A 20,834-nucleotide genomic window follows, 5' to 3' on the forward strand; every position below is an offset into this window, starting at 1 on the left:
TAGATTACCCATAATTCCAGGGTGACCATTTTCTCAGTTGCTTTTCAAAGTTAGATTCTTGATAATATAATTTGCTTAGGAACATATGTCCTTCTGATTAGCCCACTGATGTTTCACCGAAGGGCTGACCATAGCCTTTTCTTTGCAAGCTATAGTTATTTAAACTGAATAAAACTGGTTTCTTTTTGAGGCTCTCTCTCTCTCTCTCTCTCTCTCTCTCTATATATATATATATATATATATATACATATATATATATATGTATATATATATATATATAATCTCTAATTTTCTTGAATGCTATACATTGGAAAGGTCCCCAGAAACCCATCAACATGAATATTTTGCACTATATAGACTATAAAGCTAGTGTTATTATAAATATTCATATTGAACTTTATATTTGTGAATCGTTCTTTCCTCATAATAACTGTAAATGAAGATGTAGCTACATGATACAGGAGAAACAAGAACATTGATATTTCCAGTTCACTAACTAGATTAGATTGGTTTCTCAGAAGCATAATGCATATGAAAAGTCAATATTTATGTCCTAAATGAAACACTATACTCTGGTATCTGTAGCTATATTGCAAAACTGTTATGCCCTATGTTAGGCAGAAAAATAGACATGAGCAGGGTGGAGAGAGAATAAAGCCAGTAAGGCCCACTAAGAGGGACTCAAAGAGTTAACCAGATAAAAGCAGAGAGCCAGAAAAGACTCACAGAGTTAATGAGTTAATTAGTTGAAGTTTCAAAGGCCAAGAGTGACTTGGAATATCCAGATATTCCTGACACAGAGAAAAGTCAATCAAGAACATCTCTGCCCTACCGCATGAGGTAGAGCAGGGAAATAGGACAAGGGTCATGCCACTGTAAAATCTACTTAGCCTGCAAAAAGGCCCAGCTCATTCTTTAACTTAATTTATATTCTGTTCTTCCTGTTCATCTAGACCCTTAATTAAGTGACTTTATAACCATGACAGGAGATAGACCTCCACAAAGTATAAAAAACTTATGTGGATAAAGAATGCTGAGATCTGAACCAACACATTTGCCTAGGAACATATGGCTGGCTGATTAGCCCACTGATATGTCACCTAAATAACCCTATTCTTTAGACAAAACTTCAAAGGAATTATAAATCACCTGTATACATCATGCTTTATGCTCACTCCTACCCAAAAAGCATTCTAAAAACCCCAGACCCTAAACCTGTAAGTGTGCCTCCTCTCTGAGGTTGCCCACACTCATCTTTCTTTCAGTCTGTTACTCTCCCTGTTCTACTCCAGGTAAACAGAGAGGGAATATTGAGAGCTCTGATTTGGGCTTGCAAGTTCCCCTAGCCTGGGTGACCAAGACAGGACTGTGCTATACAATCATGCTCTTTAGTAGCCTGCCTGAACATCTCCTTTCTTTGCTTCGGAAAGTTCTCAGAACATAATCTCACTCCATCCAGTGCTCTGCGGTTCTGCAAATCTTGGGGTGGTAAGGGCTTAGTTCCCACACTGTGCAGATTCAAGCGGACACTGGACGCCAGGTGACTCTAGCTTTAGGTGTTGGCAATGAATTTGCCCAATGCAGAGCAGGAGTTCAATGAGCTTCCCTTTCTTGCCTTTGTCTACCTTGACTCTGACCTGCTCCTCCCTTGATGTGTATTCAAATAAAACTTTCATTCTGCTTTGCTACTGTGTCTCTACCTTTCAGTTCTTTGTTGGGGCAAGGACAAGAACTGAGGAGAATAGATTCAACACCTACTACTTGGAAATGCAGTATATCCAAAATAACTAAAACAAGCTTGAAAAAGTAGAAGATGGTGGACTTAGACTTCCAGATTTCAAAACTAAAAAACTTCAGCAGTCAAGACAGTGTAGAAAACACAGTGGGACATTAGTCTTAGCAATTTTTTTTTTATGGATGCCTCTTCCTAGGCAAGAGAAAAACAAAAATAAACAAGTGGGACTACATCAAACTAAAAAGCTTCTCCACAGCAAAGAAAACCATCAACAAAATGAAAAGGCTTTTAAAAACCCATACTGAATGGAAAATAAATTTACAAATGATATATCTAATAAGGTGTTGATACCCAAAATACATAAATAACTTATACAACTCAACACCAAACAAATAATCTGATTTAAAAATGGGCAGAGGTACTGAATAGACATTTTTCCAAAGACATTTTCCAAAGTTTCCAGATGGCCAACAGACACATGAAAAATGCCACCAACACATAAATTTTTAAAGAGGTGCCGAAGACTTTTGAGTAGCTTTTTATTATTCCATTCAGGAATACTACCTTGTAAGCCAGTTTTAACATATGCTATAAAAGAAATGTTCTATAACACACATTCATTACTAAAAGTTTACAACCCCTTATCTGAAAACTTTTTTGGCCTGATATGTTTCAAAATTAGAACTTTTATTAGAAAGATGTGTCTGCTATATATTATGCAACACCTCGAGCAAGTCTGGAGCTGCACTGTAATCAAACACGCTACTATTTCTGTAGAAGACATGAAACACCAAGCCTCGGTTCCCGTTCAGGCCAGATTTTACTCATAAAGCTGTTAGGTAAGACAGATGAAGGATTGGGACTTCTAATGACATGTTAATCTGGAATCCAGTTCCTTGTATTTGATATCTAGTTCATAAGCACTGCAAACTTGGTCTTTTCATCCTCAGAAATCAAAGTGTTACTTAAAACGAAAAAGAAACAGTTTATTTCAAGAGGTATACGTAAAATGGATTATCCTGTGAAACTAAGTTAACTACATCATGATCTTCTAGAACGTGTCCAACTCCACTGTGGTTAAAAACCCTAATTCTTGGCGGGACAATAAAAGACGCCAGATCAATTACAAGCTTGCAGTGCGAGCTTCCCTGAGGGCTTCAAGGACCTTGGCAGCGCGAGCATCCCTGAGGGTTTCAAGGACCTTGGGCAGCCTGAAGGCCGGTAGAAGGAGAGGGAGGCCCGGGATGGTGAAGAGTCCTGCAGCATATCTATCGGGGGCTAACTTCAGCCTTAATGGATAAAGCGACAGAAGAGTTCAAGTAGGGATCTGTATGGTGACTGTTTTCTTGCCAGGGCACTCGGTGAACGCTAAGATTATTTTTTATGGCGCTGGTATAAATTTCTGCTTGGAGACTGAAAAAAGCGTCGCACGGGGAAGGGTAGCAGCGACTGGTAAACCACAAGTGGCGCCATAAGTGTAAGGGAAACTGCGCAGACATCTGCACGGGTGAAAATGGGTCTGAGCCATCCGTTCCCGCAAGCGACCCGGAGGATTAGGTACGCCAGGTCCGGAGACCTTGCGCAGTCCCGGGCCAGAACTTTGTGCTCCACCCGCAGCAAGCTGCTAACTGCTACCCACCAAAGTGCGGACCGTTCGTCGGGCGTCAGGCAAGCCTCTCCCAGGCCGGCAGCCTCCCGGGGAAGGGGCGGTCGGGTCTCCCTAGAGCGCAGGCCCGGCCCAGGCTTCCAGAACGCGCCCTCGCAGCTTTCCACCAATCCCTGTTCCCCAGTGGCCGCGGGGCGGGACCCTCGTGGCTTTCCGTCCAATTCCCGCTCTTCCGCGGCCTGCGGTGGGCGGGCGCCGCAGCTGTGGTTTGCGGGGCATTAGACGAAGGACCCGCAGGCCTGCCGGACAGCGCTCCCTCCCTCCCCGAACCCTTCTGGCGCGGGGGAAAGTTAAGTCGTGCAGAACGGAGTTAAAGAGGCCAGAACGGCGGAGGCGCCGGACCCGGCGGGGGTGTCGTGTCGCCTGGCATCTGGTCTGCTGGGGTCGGAGAGGTACCCCCGAGGTGGGGCCGCTGGGCTGGTCCGTCGTGGGTCTTGCTTGATTTCCCTCGCTTGGTGCCTCTTGAGTGTCTGGAGAAGCCCTTGGGTTGGTGGTGGGGGGAGGCTCCAGGCTCTCGTGGCCCTCCGCTCCTCTAGTTTCTGGAGCCGAGTTTTGAACTGGTCGCCCTGCGACAGGACGCCGGCGCCATGTACCCGGGCACAGACATGTACTTGTATCCCGTGGACGTGTCTGATGGGAGTGCGGTTGTCGGAAACCTGGTCTATCCTATAGGAACTGTTACGCAGCTCTCTAGCAGATGGACTTTTTCTAGTCTGCTGTGATTCCCAAAAGTTCGAGTTCTGGGGCCTCACAGCCCCAAGATTGTCTGTCTGCCACCTCCTTTTACCAGTTTCTGTTGCTTGTTTTCCCCCTGCAAATTGTTCAGCGTGTTTCTCCCTTCCACCGTCATCAGCCTAGTCCAAACCCCTGTGACCTCAAACCAGAATTGTTGCAATAGGCTCCTGGCAGAACTAAACAATTCATCGTGTGTACTGGTATGAGAAAACAAATTTGTTTTTTAAATCTTACTGTTCCTAATTCTTTTCCACTGAGTTTAAATCTTACTCCCCTCAGTAAGTCCACTGTCATTAAAGCCAGCATCATCATATTCATAATGCATATGAAAGTTCTTTTGGAATTATTTAATCTTTGAGGTTGAGAATTCAAAACATCCTTCATGAAAGAATCTGGTAATTCATATTTTTAATGTGTGCCTCTTGGTAAGGTAAGACTGCAGTGGGTATGGAACTGGTAGTCTTGGTATCCGTTTCCTAGACTCTTAAATGGCAGGGAGGTATACACAAACTTAACAGTTTAAACAATACAAATTTATTATCTCACAGCTTCTACTGTTCTGAAGTCCAGATAGGTTTAGGTAGGTAGTCTGCTTAGGGTCATAAAGCTGAAATAAGGATTTCTGGAGGCTCTGGGGATGAATCCACCTCCAGGCTCATTGAGGATGTTGGCAGAATTCATTTTAGTGCAGTTGTTGGATCGACTTCCCCATCTCCTTTCAGGCTGTCAGCCAGGGTCTCTCTTACTTCCATTAAGACCCCCCTGTATCTTCAAAGCCAGAGAGCACCTCCAGTCCTTTTCGTGTCTCTAATCTCTCTGACTCATTTTCTGCCGGCTGGAGAGAGCTTTCTGCTCCTACAGGTTAGTGAGTGGATCAAGTGAGTAGATCAGGCACACCTAGGTAATCTCCCTATTTTAAGGTTAATTGTGTTGTGTAAGGTAATACCATCACAGTCATGGAAATGATAATCTTATATTCACACTTTCTGGAGACTCAAGGGGGTGGAATCATAAGCGCCATTTCTAGAATTCTGCCAAACATACTATGGTTGTCTCATTAGAGTACTTTATTTTTATGATGTGCTTTTGCGGGCATTAAAACAATAATCCTAAAAACTCTCTGGTTATATGATTATTATCTTTATATGTAAGGAAATTCAGTTAATGTTAGTTGCCCAGGTCTACATAGCTAGTAAATGGTGGAGTTAGTATTTGGACTCAGATCTACATTTCCATTAGGTCTAAAGCCATGTTTATGGATGGTCAGAGAAAAATGCCGAAATTATTAGGTAGGAGAAAGCTGAGTAATTCAGATCATTCTGTACTTTGTTTTTGAATTATCTCTTTATTTTAGTGGTGCAGGTTAAGCTTTTCTACCCTAAGAAAGACGAAATAGAAGGGCATGCATAACATAAATTTTTTTTTTTTTTCCTACATCTAGAAGGAAGCTAGGACTAGTGGGAAGATTCTGACAACCTCAATACTTGTTCTCTATAAATGGGGCCAAGGTGATGTTAACAGTTGGCACAGTGGGAAGGAGAGAAAGCACAGGGAGAGTACGTAGAGTCCTTTATAGGGGCGTCACCTGGAGGTGACATATCATAAAGCTATACTGAGCTCCAAGGGGGAGTAGGAAAGATATAGCTATGTGGCTTTACACCCAGCTAAAACTTAGGATTCTGTTAAGAAAGAAGGGAAAAAATTATATTGGCTCAAAGCAATCTGCCGAACTCTTGTTTTTGGTAATGTTTTATTCTGTAACCTTCTCTGAGTGAAATAATTTGGCTTTGCTATTAGTTTTAAGAAGTAGTGTTTGAAAGGACAGCAATTTCTTATTCAATATTAATATTCCTTGATTTCTCAATTGCTGTTTTAACATTTAATTTTTAAAGGCATCTTTGAAAATCTCATTTATCATTTAACACTTGTATACTTCATATTTTGGGCTTGACTTTTCTGGGTAATTCTCTAATATATTTGTGGGAAATGTTCATGATTGCTTTGGGATACTCAACACCATTCTGTGTAGGCCTCACACCACTGGACCTACCTCAGGTTCCCTAACCCACTATCTTGTAGCCTTTGTGTAAGGCGGGAGATTGTGGTCAAACAGGTCTGGCTTTCAGTTGTTGGTTTGACCTAAGGCAAGTTACTAAATCCCTCTGAGTTTTAGTTTTTCCATATGTGAAACGTCAGTGAACATGCCACCTTTCAGAAATAACACGAAAATTAGGGAGATAACACTTTTTCTATAATACCTACTGCAGTATTTTGCAAATAGGTGCTCAATAAATGTTAATTATACTGATCCCAAAGATCACTCTGCTCCATGACTTCTAGCACTTAGAGTCTACATTCATTTTTTTTAATTGGCTTTCTCTCTCTGACAAGATTATGAATTCCTTAAGGTGTAGGATCATGTCTTGGATATAATGCCCCTGAATATTGCTTTAGTGAATTGGAACTAGCATGCATAAGAATGTTTATGAGATTGAAGTTGTAAGGGATTTTTTCTCTTTAGATTTCCTAGTGTGATTGAATCATGGAAAATCAGTTGTCTAAATCAAATGAAGAACGAACATTCCAGTACCAGGATTCACTTCCATCACTGCCTGTTCCTTCACTTGAAGAATCATTAAAAAAATACCTTGAGTCAGGTATGTTTGTAATCTTTTAGTATATGTTAATATCATTGACAACTTAGAAAACTATGAAATTGTTACAAGTTAATGAGGGCCTAATTGCTTTTTACTCTAGGCTTATGATAATTAAAGTACCCTTAAAATGTCTAAAACTTTTCTGTCTTTCTCATGTTAACTTTTCAACAGTTTGAAAAGCCAGATAGTACTATTAGGCTTACAATAAAACGTAGTAATCCTCTGCTTCATTCACCCCCCTCCTAATCCTACTTCCTAAGGCAAACATTTTCAAGTATTTTATCTGTTTCTTCTGTTGTTTATCTCCAAATTTAAACTAACATGCTCATACTACCATTTCTTGGGTTTTTATAGTTGTAGATATCATAATTAGTTCCTAAAAAGATGTGGGTTTAGCTCTCTTAAACCCTCTAACCTCCCTGCCCCAAGATATATGCAGTCCAACATATCCTCATTTTCTCTTTCATTCTCTTAATATAGTTGTACACAGTCACCATTTGGGATTAAATTAGTATTCACCTGATTTAATTCAGGGTTTTACCTGAATTAATTTCATTGACCATTGAGGGTTTATAGTTAATGCAACCCTTCAGTGTACTTTGATTATTACTTTTTTGTTGCATTTTGTTTTGTTTTTCTCACTTTTTATTGACTGTTTGCTTTGCGCTCATAACCAATGTACTCCCAAACACTTCACTACACTGAAGATCCCTGAATGCATGTAAATGCATAAAATCTCCTCTCAGTTCCATTTCTTTTTTGGGCACCCCTCCTGGGACCTCCACCCTCTTGCTCCAATCGGTGTTCACTTTTCTTGAGCTGGCTGGACAGCTGTTATCCTGGAGCTTTCCTTCAGCCATCATCCCAGCAGTTTCCTCTGGGTTGGATTTCCTAGATTCTGCCTTCCTCTTCTTCCTCTTCCTCTTCTCTTGTTTTGGTGAAGTATATCTTCAGAAGCTACTCGAGAAAGGGTATCTGGATGGAAAAGGATGTAAGTACTAAACATGTGTTTAGTTTGCCCTCATTCTTGATTGTTTGGCTGAGTATAGGATTCTGGGTTGGAAATTATTTTCTGAGTTTTGAAGGTACTGTTCCTCTTAAGAAGCAAGCCATTCGGATGTTTGATCCTTTATTTGTGACCTGTTGTTTTTGACTCTGGATGCACCTGGAAACAGTTTTTTTTATCCTTAACATTTTGAATTTGTCAGTGATGTCCCTTAGTGTGTAGGTTTTTTCATTTATTTCTCTGAATACTTGGACTCTTTTAGTTTAAGAAGTCATCTTCTTTAGTTCTAGAAACATTAAAAAATATTGTGTCTTTAATAGTTTTCTCTTCCCATCTTTGCTCTCTTTGCAACTCCTGTTTCTTGGGTCTGGGTCCTCCTGGGCTAACTGTTCAGTTAAAAAAATGGTTTTTGGTCCATTTACTGTTTGATATCACTGATCCTTTTTATTTATTTATTTATTTAGGTATCAATATACACTTACATGAGCAACATTGTGGTTACTAGATTCCCCCCTTATCAAGTCCCCACCACATACCCCATTACAGTCACTGTCCATCAGTGTAGTAAGATGCTATAGAATCACTACTTGTCTTCTCTGTGCTATACTGCCTCCCCTGTGCCCCCTCTACATTATGTGTGCTAATCGTAATGCCCCCTTATACCCCTTATTCCTCCCTTCCCACTCATCCTCCCCAGTCCCTTTCCCTTTGGTAACTGTTAGTCCATTCTTGGGTTCTGTGAGTCTGCTGCTGTTTGTTCCTTCAGTTTTTGCTTTGTTCTTATACTCCACAGTTGAGTAAAATCATTTGATACTTGTCTTTCTCTGCCTGGTTTATTTCTCTGAGCATAATGCCCTCTAACTCCATCCATGTTGTTGTTGCAAATGGTAGGATTTGTTTTCTTCTTATGGCTGAATAATATTCCATTGTGTATATATACTACATCTTCTTTATCCATTCATCTACTGATGGACACTTAGGTTGCTTCCATTTCTTGGCTATTGTAAATAGTGCTGCAGTAAACATAGGGGTGCATATGTCTTTTTCAAAATGGGTTCCTGCATTCTTAGGGTAAATTCCTAGGAGTGGAGTTCCTGAGTTTAAATGGTATTTCTATTTTTGGTTTTTTGAGGAACCTCCATACTGCTTTTCACAATGGTTCAACTAATTTACATTTGCACCAGCAGTGTAGGAGGGTTTCCCTTTCTCCACATCCTTGCCAATATTTGTTGTTGTTTCTCTTTTGGATGTTGGCCATCCTAACTGGTGTGAGGTGATATCTCATTGTGGTTTTAATTTGCATTTCTCTCATGATTAACGATGTGGAGCATCTTTTCATGTGCCTGTTGGCCATCTGAATTTCTTCTTTGGAGAAGTGTCTGTTCATATCCTCTGCCCATTTTTTAATTGGGTTATTTGCTTTTTGTTTGCTGAGGTGCATGAGCTCTTTGTATATTTTGGATGTCAACCCCTTATCAGATATGTTATTTATGAATATATTCTCCCATACTGTAGGATGCCTTTTTGTTCTACTGATGGTGTCATTTGCTGTACAGAAGCTCTTTAATTTGATATAGTCCCACTTGTTCATTTTTGCTTTTGTTTCCCTTGCCCATGGAGCTATGTTCATGAAGAAGTTGTTTATGTTTATATTCAAGAGAGTTTTGCCTGTGTTTTCTGCTAAGAGTTTTATGGTTTCATCACTTATCTATTCAGGTCTTTGATCCATTTCGAGTTTACTTTTGTGTATGGAGTTAGACAGTAATCCAGTTTCATTCTCTTACATGTAGCTGTCCAGTTTTGTTCACTGATCCTTTTTTGTAAAGCCATTTTTGTTTGTTCTGCTCTCTGTCGCGTGATAGGCTTTCCTCAAATATCTGACAGTCCTTAATTATTTAAGAGTCAGACTGTAACAAGCTGTCTGGGAGCTCTGTGTGCATGGTTAGGGCTTGGTGACTAGTGGGCCTTCTACTGAGGGGTATAGGTTAACAGGGTAGAGATGTAGCAGTTCTCTTAGGGTATTATATCCAAATTCCTATACTTCTCTCTCTCTTGTATTGATCTGTTTCCCCATAAAAGGATCTTCTTGTTTAGAAGGCACAAGCTCACCTCTAGTGCTCTGGGAGCTGAGTAGGGAAATGGTCTGGAGGACCTATTGTTTTCAGGCATTTTCCTTTTGCCCTTTCAAGTAATTTCTAGTGCAGTTTCTTCCATCATATTCCCTCACTTTTCAGTATGGAACACAATACATGTGCTCTGCTTCTCTGGGTCAGCTTCTCTTGAGAGCAGATCTCCACATTTCTACTGGCACTGGAAGCAGTTGCCTGGCTTTCTAGAGCAGAGGAGATCTCCAGGTGTGTGGGGCATGGTTGACCACTGCTCCTAAAGACTTCTGAGCAGTCTTCTTGTTCAGAGCCTTACTCTGCCCTTTGCCTGTGGAATCCCATGTGTCTGGAATTCTTGAACTTTTCCAGGATTGTAGGAGTTGGCTTGCTTCTTGGTTTGCATCTGACTCTGTGCTGTCTCTGACTGCCTTCTACTCTTTACTTTAGATATTTGACTGCTTTAGATATTAATTTCCTCCATTTTACAAAGTCAGTCACCATTGTTCCATGTGCTTTCTAATTTCCAAATGTTAGTGTAACTTGCCTTCTGTCCTCTCTTTTTTTCTATTTTTTTTTCCTTATGGATTTATGCCTCATTTTTACCTTACTGTCATCTTAGCATATTCCAAAAGGAATGGAGACAAACATTAGTTCACTTGGCTTAATCATCAACTTTTTGATACAATGGTAACATTTCTTCCTTTTCTCCTTTTTTCTCTTCCATTTTAATCTTGGAATTCTAGTTCCTTTTTTAAAAAAGTTCACTGATTAGTCACTGTTTTTGATTATTCTGAATACAGTTACTTAAATTGACTCTAAGACTTTGAAGAGGTCAAAAAACCAAAAAGAAGATATTAATGTCCTTTGTTTACTAATTTACTTTCATCTATAGCCTATAACTTAATTTTTAGAACAGTTGGGTTTGTGTGCTAGGACCCCTATACCTTTGTTTTTTGGAGGGAAACCATTATTGGCCACAAGGACCTTAAACTTCTCCAGGCTGGCTTTACACTTAAATTTACGCACAATGTTCAAGGCTCTGCTTAAACACTGGGGAAAGATTTAGTTTCTCCTATTTGTGGCTGAACAGGATTTACTTTCTTATTGGACTAATAACTAGATGATAGTCCTATCTTTGTCATTTTAATTATTATCATCCAGAATGATTTTAAAGTAATTTTTCAGAAAACAGTTACCAGATTATATAGTAGTCCCTGTTTTATTTTTTACAGTATTTTGCATTGTTGCTTTTCAGCAATTTTGATGTTGTAAACTCTTATAATTTATTGCACTGCTATGATAATACATAATTATTTTATATAACTGATTCTCAAGATTTGTGTAAGTAATAATAGAGGTGAGTGTGTAGTAGGTAATGTGATACTTTATGCATTTTTTCTTTACAGTGAAGCCATTTGCAAGTGAAGAAGAATACAAGAAAACCGAAGAGATTGCCCAAAAATTTCAAAGTGGTATTGGAAAAACATTGCACCAGAAATTACTTGAAAGGGCAAAAGGAAAAAGAAATTGGGTATTTATCTTACTGTATTTATAACTAGAAATTGATGGTTAGAGAATGAAAAATAAAAACATACATAGCTTTCATTTTAAAATAATTACTGTAAAAATCTTTGCAATCATTGTTGTCATTATCATCATTCCAAAGAATGAATGACTTGCTTAACTCTTAAGTGTTTTGAGGGGTGTATGTGGGGTGTATGTTCCTCTCATCATATAGGAAACTTGTTACAGTGCAGATTTCCTGCAACCAGGGATTCTGATTTAGCATCTCTGAATGGGGGCCCAGAAATCCTTATTTTAACAACTGCTCCATGTGGTTCTGATGCAGGTGATTTGTAGAACATGCTTGAGAGAATATTTTGTCCAGGTAATCATAGCCTAAAGAAAACCTGAAATACCAAAATAGACATGTCACATAAGTGGCATAGAAATATTTAATCAGTGCACAGGAGAAAAAGAGCAATTACAAAATTGGTGTTAAAAATGGTTATGAGTATCCTATATTTTGGTTAGATAGATTGAGGAGACCTTGGTATAATAATTAATTAGGATCTCAATTTTCCACAAGGAATCTTCTTTGACTTCTTCGGCTTAACTACTCTACTTCTGTAGGATGAACCAGAGGCTGTTTTCTCATATTTAAAAAAACATTGCCTTAGTCTAGAAATAGTGATTGTAACTATCTCTTAGTTTTAGAAGTAAAAAGCAAGCTGATCTTTTCTTCAGCCATTGGTACCTGTGATGGAACAATAAAACTTTATACTTCTAGCTTCTTTTATTTTCAATCTTCAACCTTGAGTGATCTCATTTAAATTAGGTAAAGGTGAAGTTGTTGTCTCCGTATCCTTTTCACTTATGTCTTTTTCTGAATGACTGATTATTGTTTATAATAACAGTTTCCTCAAAAATAACTCCATGTTATTTGATGAGATCTGCTTATGCATGAAATTCAATTGCATATTGTGAAAGAGGAACATATAGAAAGCCATGTCTGTGAAAAATCTGAATTAGCTTTAAGCTTGCAGAAAAGTTAAAAAAAATTTGATTTAGTGTTTCAGTATTTACTTGGAAAAGGAAAATTGTTAAGTACCTTATTAATTGTTATAATTAGAAATTTGTTGAGTATCTGTGGTACCCTGGGTACTCTGAGAAAACCCATCTAAGTACTTCATTAGGTCTTTGTGACTTCAATGTGGTCTGTCAGAAAGTGCCTTTTCAGTGCTTTCTTGTTTCTGGTTTTTGATGATTTAGTTAAACTGAATAGTATTTAAGATTCTATAGTTCCAAAAGAAAAAAATGATCACAATAACATTTTTCAATATCTATGATGATTTAAAACAAAAAAAAGTGTTTTAAAGTGTTGAAGAGTAATTAAAAAGAACAAATGTAGCTGCCTTTTTTTTCCCTCACTAGTTACATATTTAAGTATTATCAATAGCATTAGGCTGTTGTTCTTAATTTCTTTTAGCTGGAAGAGTGGTGGCTGAATGTTGCCTACCTGGATGTTCGTATACCATCACAATTGAATGTAAACTTTGCGGGTCCTGCATCGCATTTTGAACACTACTGGCCTCCAAAGGAAGGTACTCAGTTGGAAAGAGGAAGTATAAGTCTTTGGCATAATTTGAACTACTGGCAGCTGTTAAGAAGGTAAGGATAGTTATGCATATTTACCCAAAGTAAATGTTCAGAAGCTTAATTTACTTATTTGGAGATGAATACTACTGTCCTGACTATTTGGTTTGTAAGTTTAACAATGATTTCTTGATCAAAATGATTTTTCTTTTTTAATAGAGAAAAAGTGCCTGTTCATAAAGTTGGAAACACTCCTCTAGATATGAATCAATTCCGAATGCTGTTTTCCACTTGCAAGGTTCCAGGAATCACTAGGGATTCAGTTATGAGTTATTTTAGGACTGGTAAGTAAAAAACACCAGTACTTTTTTTGGTATAGCTGTTGGGATTTGGGTAGTTTTGCTATAGTTTCTACTGTGGCACTGGGGAACAAATATTTTGAAGAATATTTCTTATTGGATTTTAACTAATCAAAGGCTTCCTGAGAATCTTTTAGTCATTTTGACTAGTTGGAAGTAATTTACAGGAATGGATTTTCTAAACTGTTTTATATGATTCTGTACAAACCTGATACTTACGTGCATTGTTTGAGAGTTTAAATTTTAAAGAGTAGAATTATGAATCAGAATATTAGGAAATCTGGAGCATATGATCTGGACTCTTGTCCTTCTAACCTCATTCCTTCTTATCTGAATTCTCTTTTTGAGTATTTGCTTCTCTCTGCTCATCATGCTCATTTCTCTTTGTGAGTATGCCACCTGCAAATATCTGTTCCCCTTAGGTGATAGCCTGGTGTTAGTCTTCTTGAAGGCATATGAGTTCAGATTGACTCAACAAAGTTTTTGTTTTTACTGTCAGTTTAATGCCAATTTCTGCTTTGCATCCTAGCATATCTTGAAATGGAAAGTTCTTTTATAGGAACTGCTGGTTTCCTGTTACTTAAGGAATTTTTTTATTTTATAAATTTAATAACATAGTTTAGAATTACTGCAGAACATAATTATTAATGGATATTTTTCTTACATAAAATTTATTTAAAGACAAAATTTCTATAGCCAATTTTGCTTGTAGTATGAGGGATATGAGTTAAGTTTCATGTAGAACACAATTCCTCTCTGTAAACCTCTTTAGGGGCTTGAGATATTTAATGTCTTCAAGCTCACACACATTTACCTTGACGTTCTAAGTGAAAGAATTAAAAGAAAGGATTAAAGAACCAGGGTTATTTATTCATGAAGTTTCATGCCTAAATATAAATGGAGAAGGTGAACAGGAGAAAATTGATATCAGAATAGTAGTAGGAAAGAGGGACAATATGCATTATCAGTTAAGAACTAATATCAGTAGACCTGGTTTTGAATTCATTCTTTATCAGTTTGTAGGGGTGCCCCTAGGTAAGGTAGCCAGTGACAAATACTATACAGAGAATTCAAATAACATGAGTAACTGAGTGGCTGTTTTAGGTAGTCAGAGAAGGCCTCTGTGAGGATCTAATGATAAGGTGATACAGCACAGTTTTTCTGTTTTTTTATTTTGTTTATTTCAGTTTGTTGGGTTTTATTTTGTTTTTTTTTCGGTTTTTTGTTCTGGGGTAGAGGGGAATTTCCCCGAGCATGAATAAACTTGGCAGATTTGAAGGACACTTTGTGGATGGAGCGGAGTAGGCAGGAGGAGAGGGGCAGATTGGAAAGGGGACTGGAAGCTAGAACACAATGTTTTGTAAGCCAACTAAGGTTTTTGGCTTTTATTTAAAATGTGAATATGTAGATACTGTATCTACACAATAGATTTTGAAAAAGAGTGATGTGATCAGGTTTATGTTTTAAAAAGATTATTCTACTTGCTGCCTGAAGAATAAATTTTTTAGTAAAGAGACAAGTGTAAAAGCAGAGAGATCAGTTGGAAAGTTGTTTCAGTAGTCCAAGTGAGCCATAATGATGACTTGTACTACGGTGGTAGTACGTAGGTGGTGAAAAGTTATTAGAGTCTGGATATATTTTGGATTTGGGGTTAGCAGAATTATTCATAGCTTGGTTGTGAGATGTAAGAGGAATCAGATGACATCGAGATAATTGGCTTGAGTAACAAACAGGGTAGATAGGTGTGTTGGTTCATGAGGTGGGAAAAATTGGGAGGAAAACAGAAGGTCCTTTAGAATATGTTGAGTTTAAGATGCCTTTTAGACATTTAAGTGGAAATGTAAGTAGGCAGTTGGATACAGAGTTTGCAGTTCTAGGGAGAATTCATACTGCAGATACAGATTTAGGAGTCATCAGCAGCAGGCCTAGAAATTGTTTTTAAAGCCATAGGGTAGTTAGAATTACTTTAGAACATGTGTAGGTGAAGATGACCAGGGGAACCAGTACTGATTCTTATCACAATCAAACACAATCAAACACGGTATTGGTGGAAGAGCCAACAAGAGACTAAGGTAGGCAGAAACAAAGACAGTAGTCTCTCAGAGGCCAATGGAAGGAAGTGTTTCATTTATTGCTCCTGAGAAGTCAAATGAGTTAAAAAATTGTCACCTTTGAATTTGTCAACATGATGTGGACACAAGCTGCCCTTGACTAGAATAGTCTCAGTAGAAGTTGGTGAAGGGAGTTCAGCTGGGGATGAAAGCAAACTGAAGATATGGTCACAACATTTGGAAATAATGCTGCAGAGAAAGTGTTGATGTGCAGTGGGAGATTTTTTGTTTTCATTTTTTTAATGGGTGATGTTATAGGAATGACATAGAAGAAAAAGTAATCTCACAGGGGAAAGGATAAGAGGATGAAGTCATGAGGAAGGTAAGGCTGAGAGAGTCAAGAGCAGAAGTGGTGGAGGGTTTGGTCTTTGATAGGAGGGAGGGTGAGGGACTGTGGCAAGTGTGCATCTAGATGCTGACAGATTGTCCAATATTGTTATAGGAAGATGAGGAGGCCCTGTGTGTCGCCTGTGGTTTCCTTGGTGAAATAATAACAGAGGTGTCAGCTAGGGTGGAAGGCATGAGGGGAAAGGAGAAGGTTGGAAATAGTCATTTTGGAAGGTGGGAAAAGCCAACCTGCTTTGGAGATGTAGCTAAACAGTATGGAGTGTCCATTTGAGATGTATTTTTATGAATTTAAAGTTAGACTAAATGGTGTGCTGTGTTGTTTTCTTCACCAACACTTAGGGGTAGGTATAGAGGAAGAGGGAGTCATGGATTTAAGGGTTTTTGCAAGGGAGAAATTGTAATGTTGAGCCGTGGACTCTATGATGGATAAGGAGAAAATTAAAGAAATTACATGTTTGGGGGGAGGTGGGGGGAGGGCAGCATGCAAGCTGCTGTGGCTTAGAGGCTAATCTCAATAAGGTGGCAACACTTATGACCAGTTTTTGTTACTTAACACTTAAGAGACCATTAAGACTGATTCAGTCAGGCCTTCTATCCTGTTTACCTTATTTTTCCCAAGAAGTTCAGGCTTCCCATGTCATGTCTTGTCATCTGGATTCATGGATTTGTTCAAGCCTAATTTGAGCCGTGTTCCCCACCCTCCACCCCTCTCTAAACCCCTTTCCTGTACTTTCTGGATCTCAAGGATGGCAAATGCATTGTCCTCAACCTTTTCTCTGAAAGCTCCTGTTTCCTTCTGAAAGGTATAGTTACTGAAACTGGGTTATTCTTTGAGCTTATCACTTTCCCTGTAAATATCTCAAGTGGAGATTTTTTCTTATACTGTTCTTTGTTATGAGAGGGCATGTAGGAAATGGTGGTATCAGCTTTACTTCCCATTGCCCTTTCCATGTTCCCTTCGTCCTTACAATTGGAGCTTGGGGGAAAAAAGTGCGATCAGGCTGTATCACTACTACTCGTTGTCGTTGCAGTGGTGTTGTCGTTCACTGATTGCTTTAGCACCAGTGTCACTGTCCTTTGATACATTACTACCTCATCCACATTCTTGGTTACTTTAGCTTCCAGTTGATGATCCAAGGCGTTTCCTTTCCTTCACTTTCTTCCTCTAGGAATCTGTGCCGCCACTCCTTTTCAAGCAGCCACCCACTCCCCTGGTCATGCCCTAGACCTTGTTAGTATAAAAAATGTTCTCACCTCTAACGTAATCATGAGCATCGCAATCCAATCTCCACCTTCTCTTCACAACTCCTCTAGGAGTCTACATCAGCTGTCTCTTGGACCACGTTGTGATCTACAGTTCCGTTACCCTACAGGTCCTCATGGTTGCATTCCCCCCTTCCTGCCCCCAGTCTTCACTTCTGCCTGTGGTTCTTCACTGTGATCACTCTTTGGCACATACATGCAAATCGTTTCCCACCTGTGCATACCCTCCCCACCCCATTCCCACCTTAACATTGCTTAGATTTCAGTCTTCTGTCTGTCTTCTACATATTAAAGATGCCTACCCTAGCAATTTCCTTGGCCAAGGAAAACCACAAAACCTCACTTCTCAGTTAAACCTCAAATCAGCCACAGCACTACTTTGCCATAATCTTTTGTCAGGTTATTCCCTCACTTTCAGAGAAGATTTTCATACTTTCTCCTTCCTTATTCTCAGTTATTAATCCTTTTCTGTTAACAAGGGTAAAGTAGTCTTTCCATCACCAAATTTACTGGCCTATCTGGTAGGCAGAATAATGGCCCCCCAAAGATGTCCACTTCCTAACCCTTGGAACCTGTTGATGAGGTAGGTCACATGGTAAAGGGGAGTTAAGGTTGTGGTGAAATTAGGACTGCTGACCAACTGATCTTGAGATGGGGAGATTATCCTGGTTTATTCATCTGGGCCCAAAGTAGTCACAAGAGTTCTTACAAGTGGAAGAAAGAGGCAAAAGGGAACCAAAGAGATGGCAGCATGGGCCTTGTATACCCCTGATAGCTTTGAAGATGGAGGAAGGGAAACCTGAGAACAGGAGTGCAGGCAGCCTCTAAAAGCTGGAAAAGTGGAGGAAATGATTCTTTCCTGGAGCCTCCAGAAGGAACACAGACCTGCTTACACCTTCCGTTTAGCACAGTGAGACACATTTTAGGCTTCTGGTCCCTAGACCTATGAGATAAATCTGTGTTGTTAGTGGTAATTTGCCACTAAATTAAATTTGGTGGTGATTGTTACAACAGTCATAGAACATATATCCATGCAAATGTTTGTCCATCCTGCAACCCCTCTGCAATACACTATTGCACACTCATATACTTTGCCTTCCCCTTTTTTTTTTATTTTGTAGAGATTCTTTATTAACAATAATGTTAATAAATGATGGCTCTGCACACCACCATCCAGTCCCATCCCCAGCTGTCCCATTTGCTGGGGCCTACAAGATGACTGAGATCTGGACCTGGACATTATCAGTAACATTTCTGTCAGATGTAGAAAAAGAAGAGACCTTTGCACTTATTGAAAGATCTGAAGTGCAACATCTGAAGACACATTTCTATTTTAATTTGTATGGCCAACATTACTAACCTCTGAGGGCAATTGTGGAATAATGCTTGCAAATATGTCTTTCTTTAGCAGTTCTCTTCCTTAATATCATCATTCAAAGCTATTCTTTGATGCTGGGAGGTTTTTTTTTTCTTTGAGGGCATCTCTCATATTTATTGATCAAATGGTTGTTAACAACAATAAAATTCTGTATAGGGGAGTCAATGCTCAATGCACAATCATTAATCCACCCCAAGCCTAATTTTCATCAGTCTCCAATCTTCTGAAGCATAACGAACAAGTTCTTACATGGAGAACAAATTCTTACATAGTGAATAAGTTCTTACATGGTGAACAGTACAAGGGCAGCCATCACAGAAACTTTCGGTTTTGCTCATGCATTATGAACTATAAACAGTTCAAATATGAATACTCATTTGATTTTTATACTTGATTTATATGTGGATACCACATTTCTCTCTATTATTATTATTTTTAATAAAATGCTGAAGTGGTAGGTAGATACAAGATAAAGGTAGAAAACATAGTTTAGTGTTGTAAGAGAGCAAATGTAGATGATCAGGTGTGTGCCTGTAGACTATGTGTTAATCCAAGCTAGACAAGGGTAATAAAACATCCACGTATGCAGAAGATTTCTCTCAGAACAGGGGGGCTGAGGTTCTAAGCCTCACCTCTGTTGATCCCGAATTTCTCACCTGATGGCCCCCCTGCGACTGTGCCTGTCTTAGTTGCCTTCCCTTTTTTAAAGTGGATGAACTTATGACTCCTGAGGACACCCTTTCTATATGGTGCACTGGGCCCCACCTCCTCTTTCCTAATCAAGGACCTTGCTTCTGGATTTTCCTCTCTCTCTCTGCTGCATTATCAGTTTTCCCTTTTTACTGGATTGTTCCAATCTGTAATCTCTCCCATTTTAAAATGGGAAAATACAACCTGTTTCTCCTTCAAGTGTCACACTGCTGTGGAAGCCACCATCCCCTTTCACTTAGGTAGTTCTCACAGGACCCACTTCATTTGTCTCCTGACTGATTTTGCTGTATATTCTTTTTCCTCTTATAATCTCTTCTTCATCTAGTAGCTGGAGTGACCTTTGTAAAGTACTAATTGGATTGCGTTATTGCTCTCCTGCCTAAAACCTTCCATTGGTTCCCTTCCTATCATACTTCAGATTCAAAGCCCTTCCTGAGATCAGGATCTGGCCTCAACCCTATCTGCCATTCTGCCCTTTTCTCTTTTTGCTGCAGCTGTACTGACTTGTTTTCCTTTAAGCAAACCAGCTCATTTTTGTCCTTGCTGTTTCCTCTGCCTAGAACTCTTTTGCAGATACTTCCATGGTTGACTCCTTCATTTAGGTCTCTGCTCCAGTCTCTCCTCTTAATGCCCATCCTGGGACAGCACCTTCTTGTCAGGTCACCGTCCTTCCAACATTTGTTCATTAATTTGGCAGTATGCTCCTTTTCCTTTTTTCTTTTCAGCCCTAAATTTTGAGTATGGTGTGGTCAGTAGATGACAGAAATTAAGGTAGTGATGGCAAATATTAAAGGATGTAGAGGTTTTTAAAGGGGAAGAGAGAAGGATGGTTTGGAAGTAACCATAAGGGACAAGGGAAGTACATACTGCACCTCCTAGGGCTTGATGACGTAGGGTATGAGAAGACAGTAGTAGAGCTGCCAGGAAATGGTCCCTCATCAGAGTCAATGAATAGATTTCATGAGATAATGTGCATAAAGCATTTAGCACAGTTCTTCATGCATAATATCAACCAGTAAGTTTCCTTCCATTAGCAGTATATGTCTTCTTTAACTTTCTGCCTCTTTTTCTTTTTTTCCTTTCTTAGAAGGAGCAGGGATCATAGAAGAAGACCCTTGTCAAAGGGACTAGTACTCGAAAAATTTGGTTAAATCAGAATAGTCTAGTTTACAACAAACAAATAGTTCTTGGGGAGTTAAGGTGTGCCAAAGGAATCATAGAATCAGTGATCCGTGGCTTACCAGGTATTATCAGAGCCTTAAGTAAAACTACAGATTGGGCAAAATTCTTCCTCATTGCCACTCAGGCATATGACGCCCTTATTCTAGAAAACGATTTTATTGGGAAATCAGAGCTGGATATTACTGCAGTTAAATTATCTGATGGATAGTCAGCATGACAATAATACCAGAGAGAAACTTACTAATTCAGATAGCTTTCCTCCAGGGTTCCTCTGCTACCTTTTTCCCTTCCCATTCCTATCCATAAATAAAACTAGAAATCCCTGCAGTAGTTTGGAACTTAAATGAGTCGCAAGGTGTGCAAGTATTTGAAACTCCCATGGACTAATTAGTGTTTCATGGCAGCAGGTTTCAAGAGCATGTATTTATAATACCTGACATTCTATCACCTTATTAAAGTGTTTTTGTTCTTGTGACTTATTT

General features: G+C 39.1%; 1 protein-coding gene across 6 annotated transcripts in view; it reads left to right on the forward strand.

The window, feature by feature from the left end:
- Positions 1-3,587: 3,587 nt before the first annotated feature.
- The window catches only part of CROT (carnitine O-octanoyltransferase), a 66,767-nt gene continuing 49,520 nt past the window's right edge, over positions 3,588-20,834 (forward strand). For 2 of the 6 annotated variants that reach the window (XR_008998481.1, XM_036911841.2), the window contains exons 1-5: positions 3,613-3,804; positions 6,658-6,793; positions 11,311-11,435; positions 12,894-13,075; positions 13,220-13,344. Coding sequence is in view for 5 of the 6 variants with exons in the window: in XM_036911841.2 (XP_036767736.2) it covers positions 6,679-6,793; positions 11,311-11,435; positions 12,894-13,075; positions 13,220-13,344 (547 nt within the window). In the remaining variant the exon portion in view is untranslated. Of the gene's footprint in view, positions 3,805-4,227; positions 4,337-6,657; positions 6,794-11,310; positions 11,436-12,893; positions 13,076-13,219; positions 13,345-20,834 lie in introns of all 6 variants that reach the window. The other 4 variants (XM_036911843.2, XM_036911842.2, XM_036911840.2 and 1 more) reach the window with 4 other exon arrangements.

Source organism: Manis pentadactyla, chromosome 7 (genome assembly GCF_030020395.1).
Source record: "Manis pentadactyla isolate mManPen7 chromosome 7, mManPen7.hap1, whole genome shotgun sequence".
Classification (NCBI taxonomy): Eukaryota; Metazoa; Chordata; class Mammalia; order Pholidota; family Manidae; genus Manis; species Manis pentadactyla.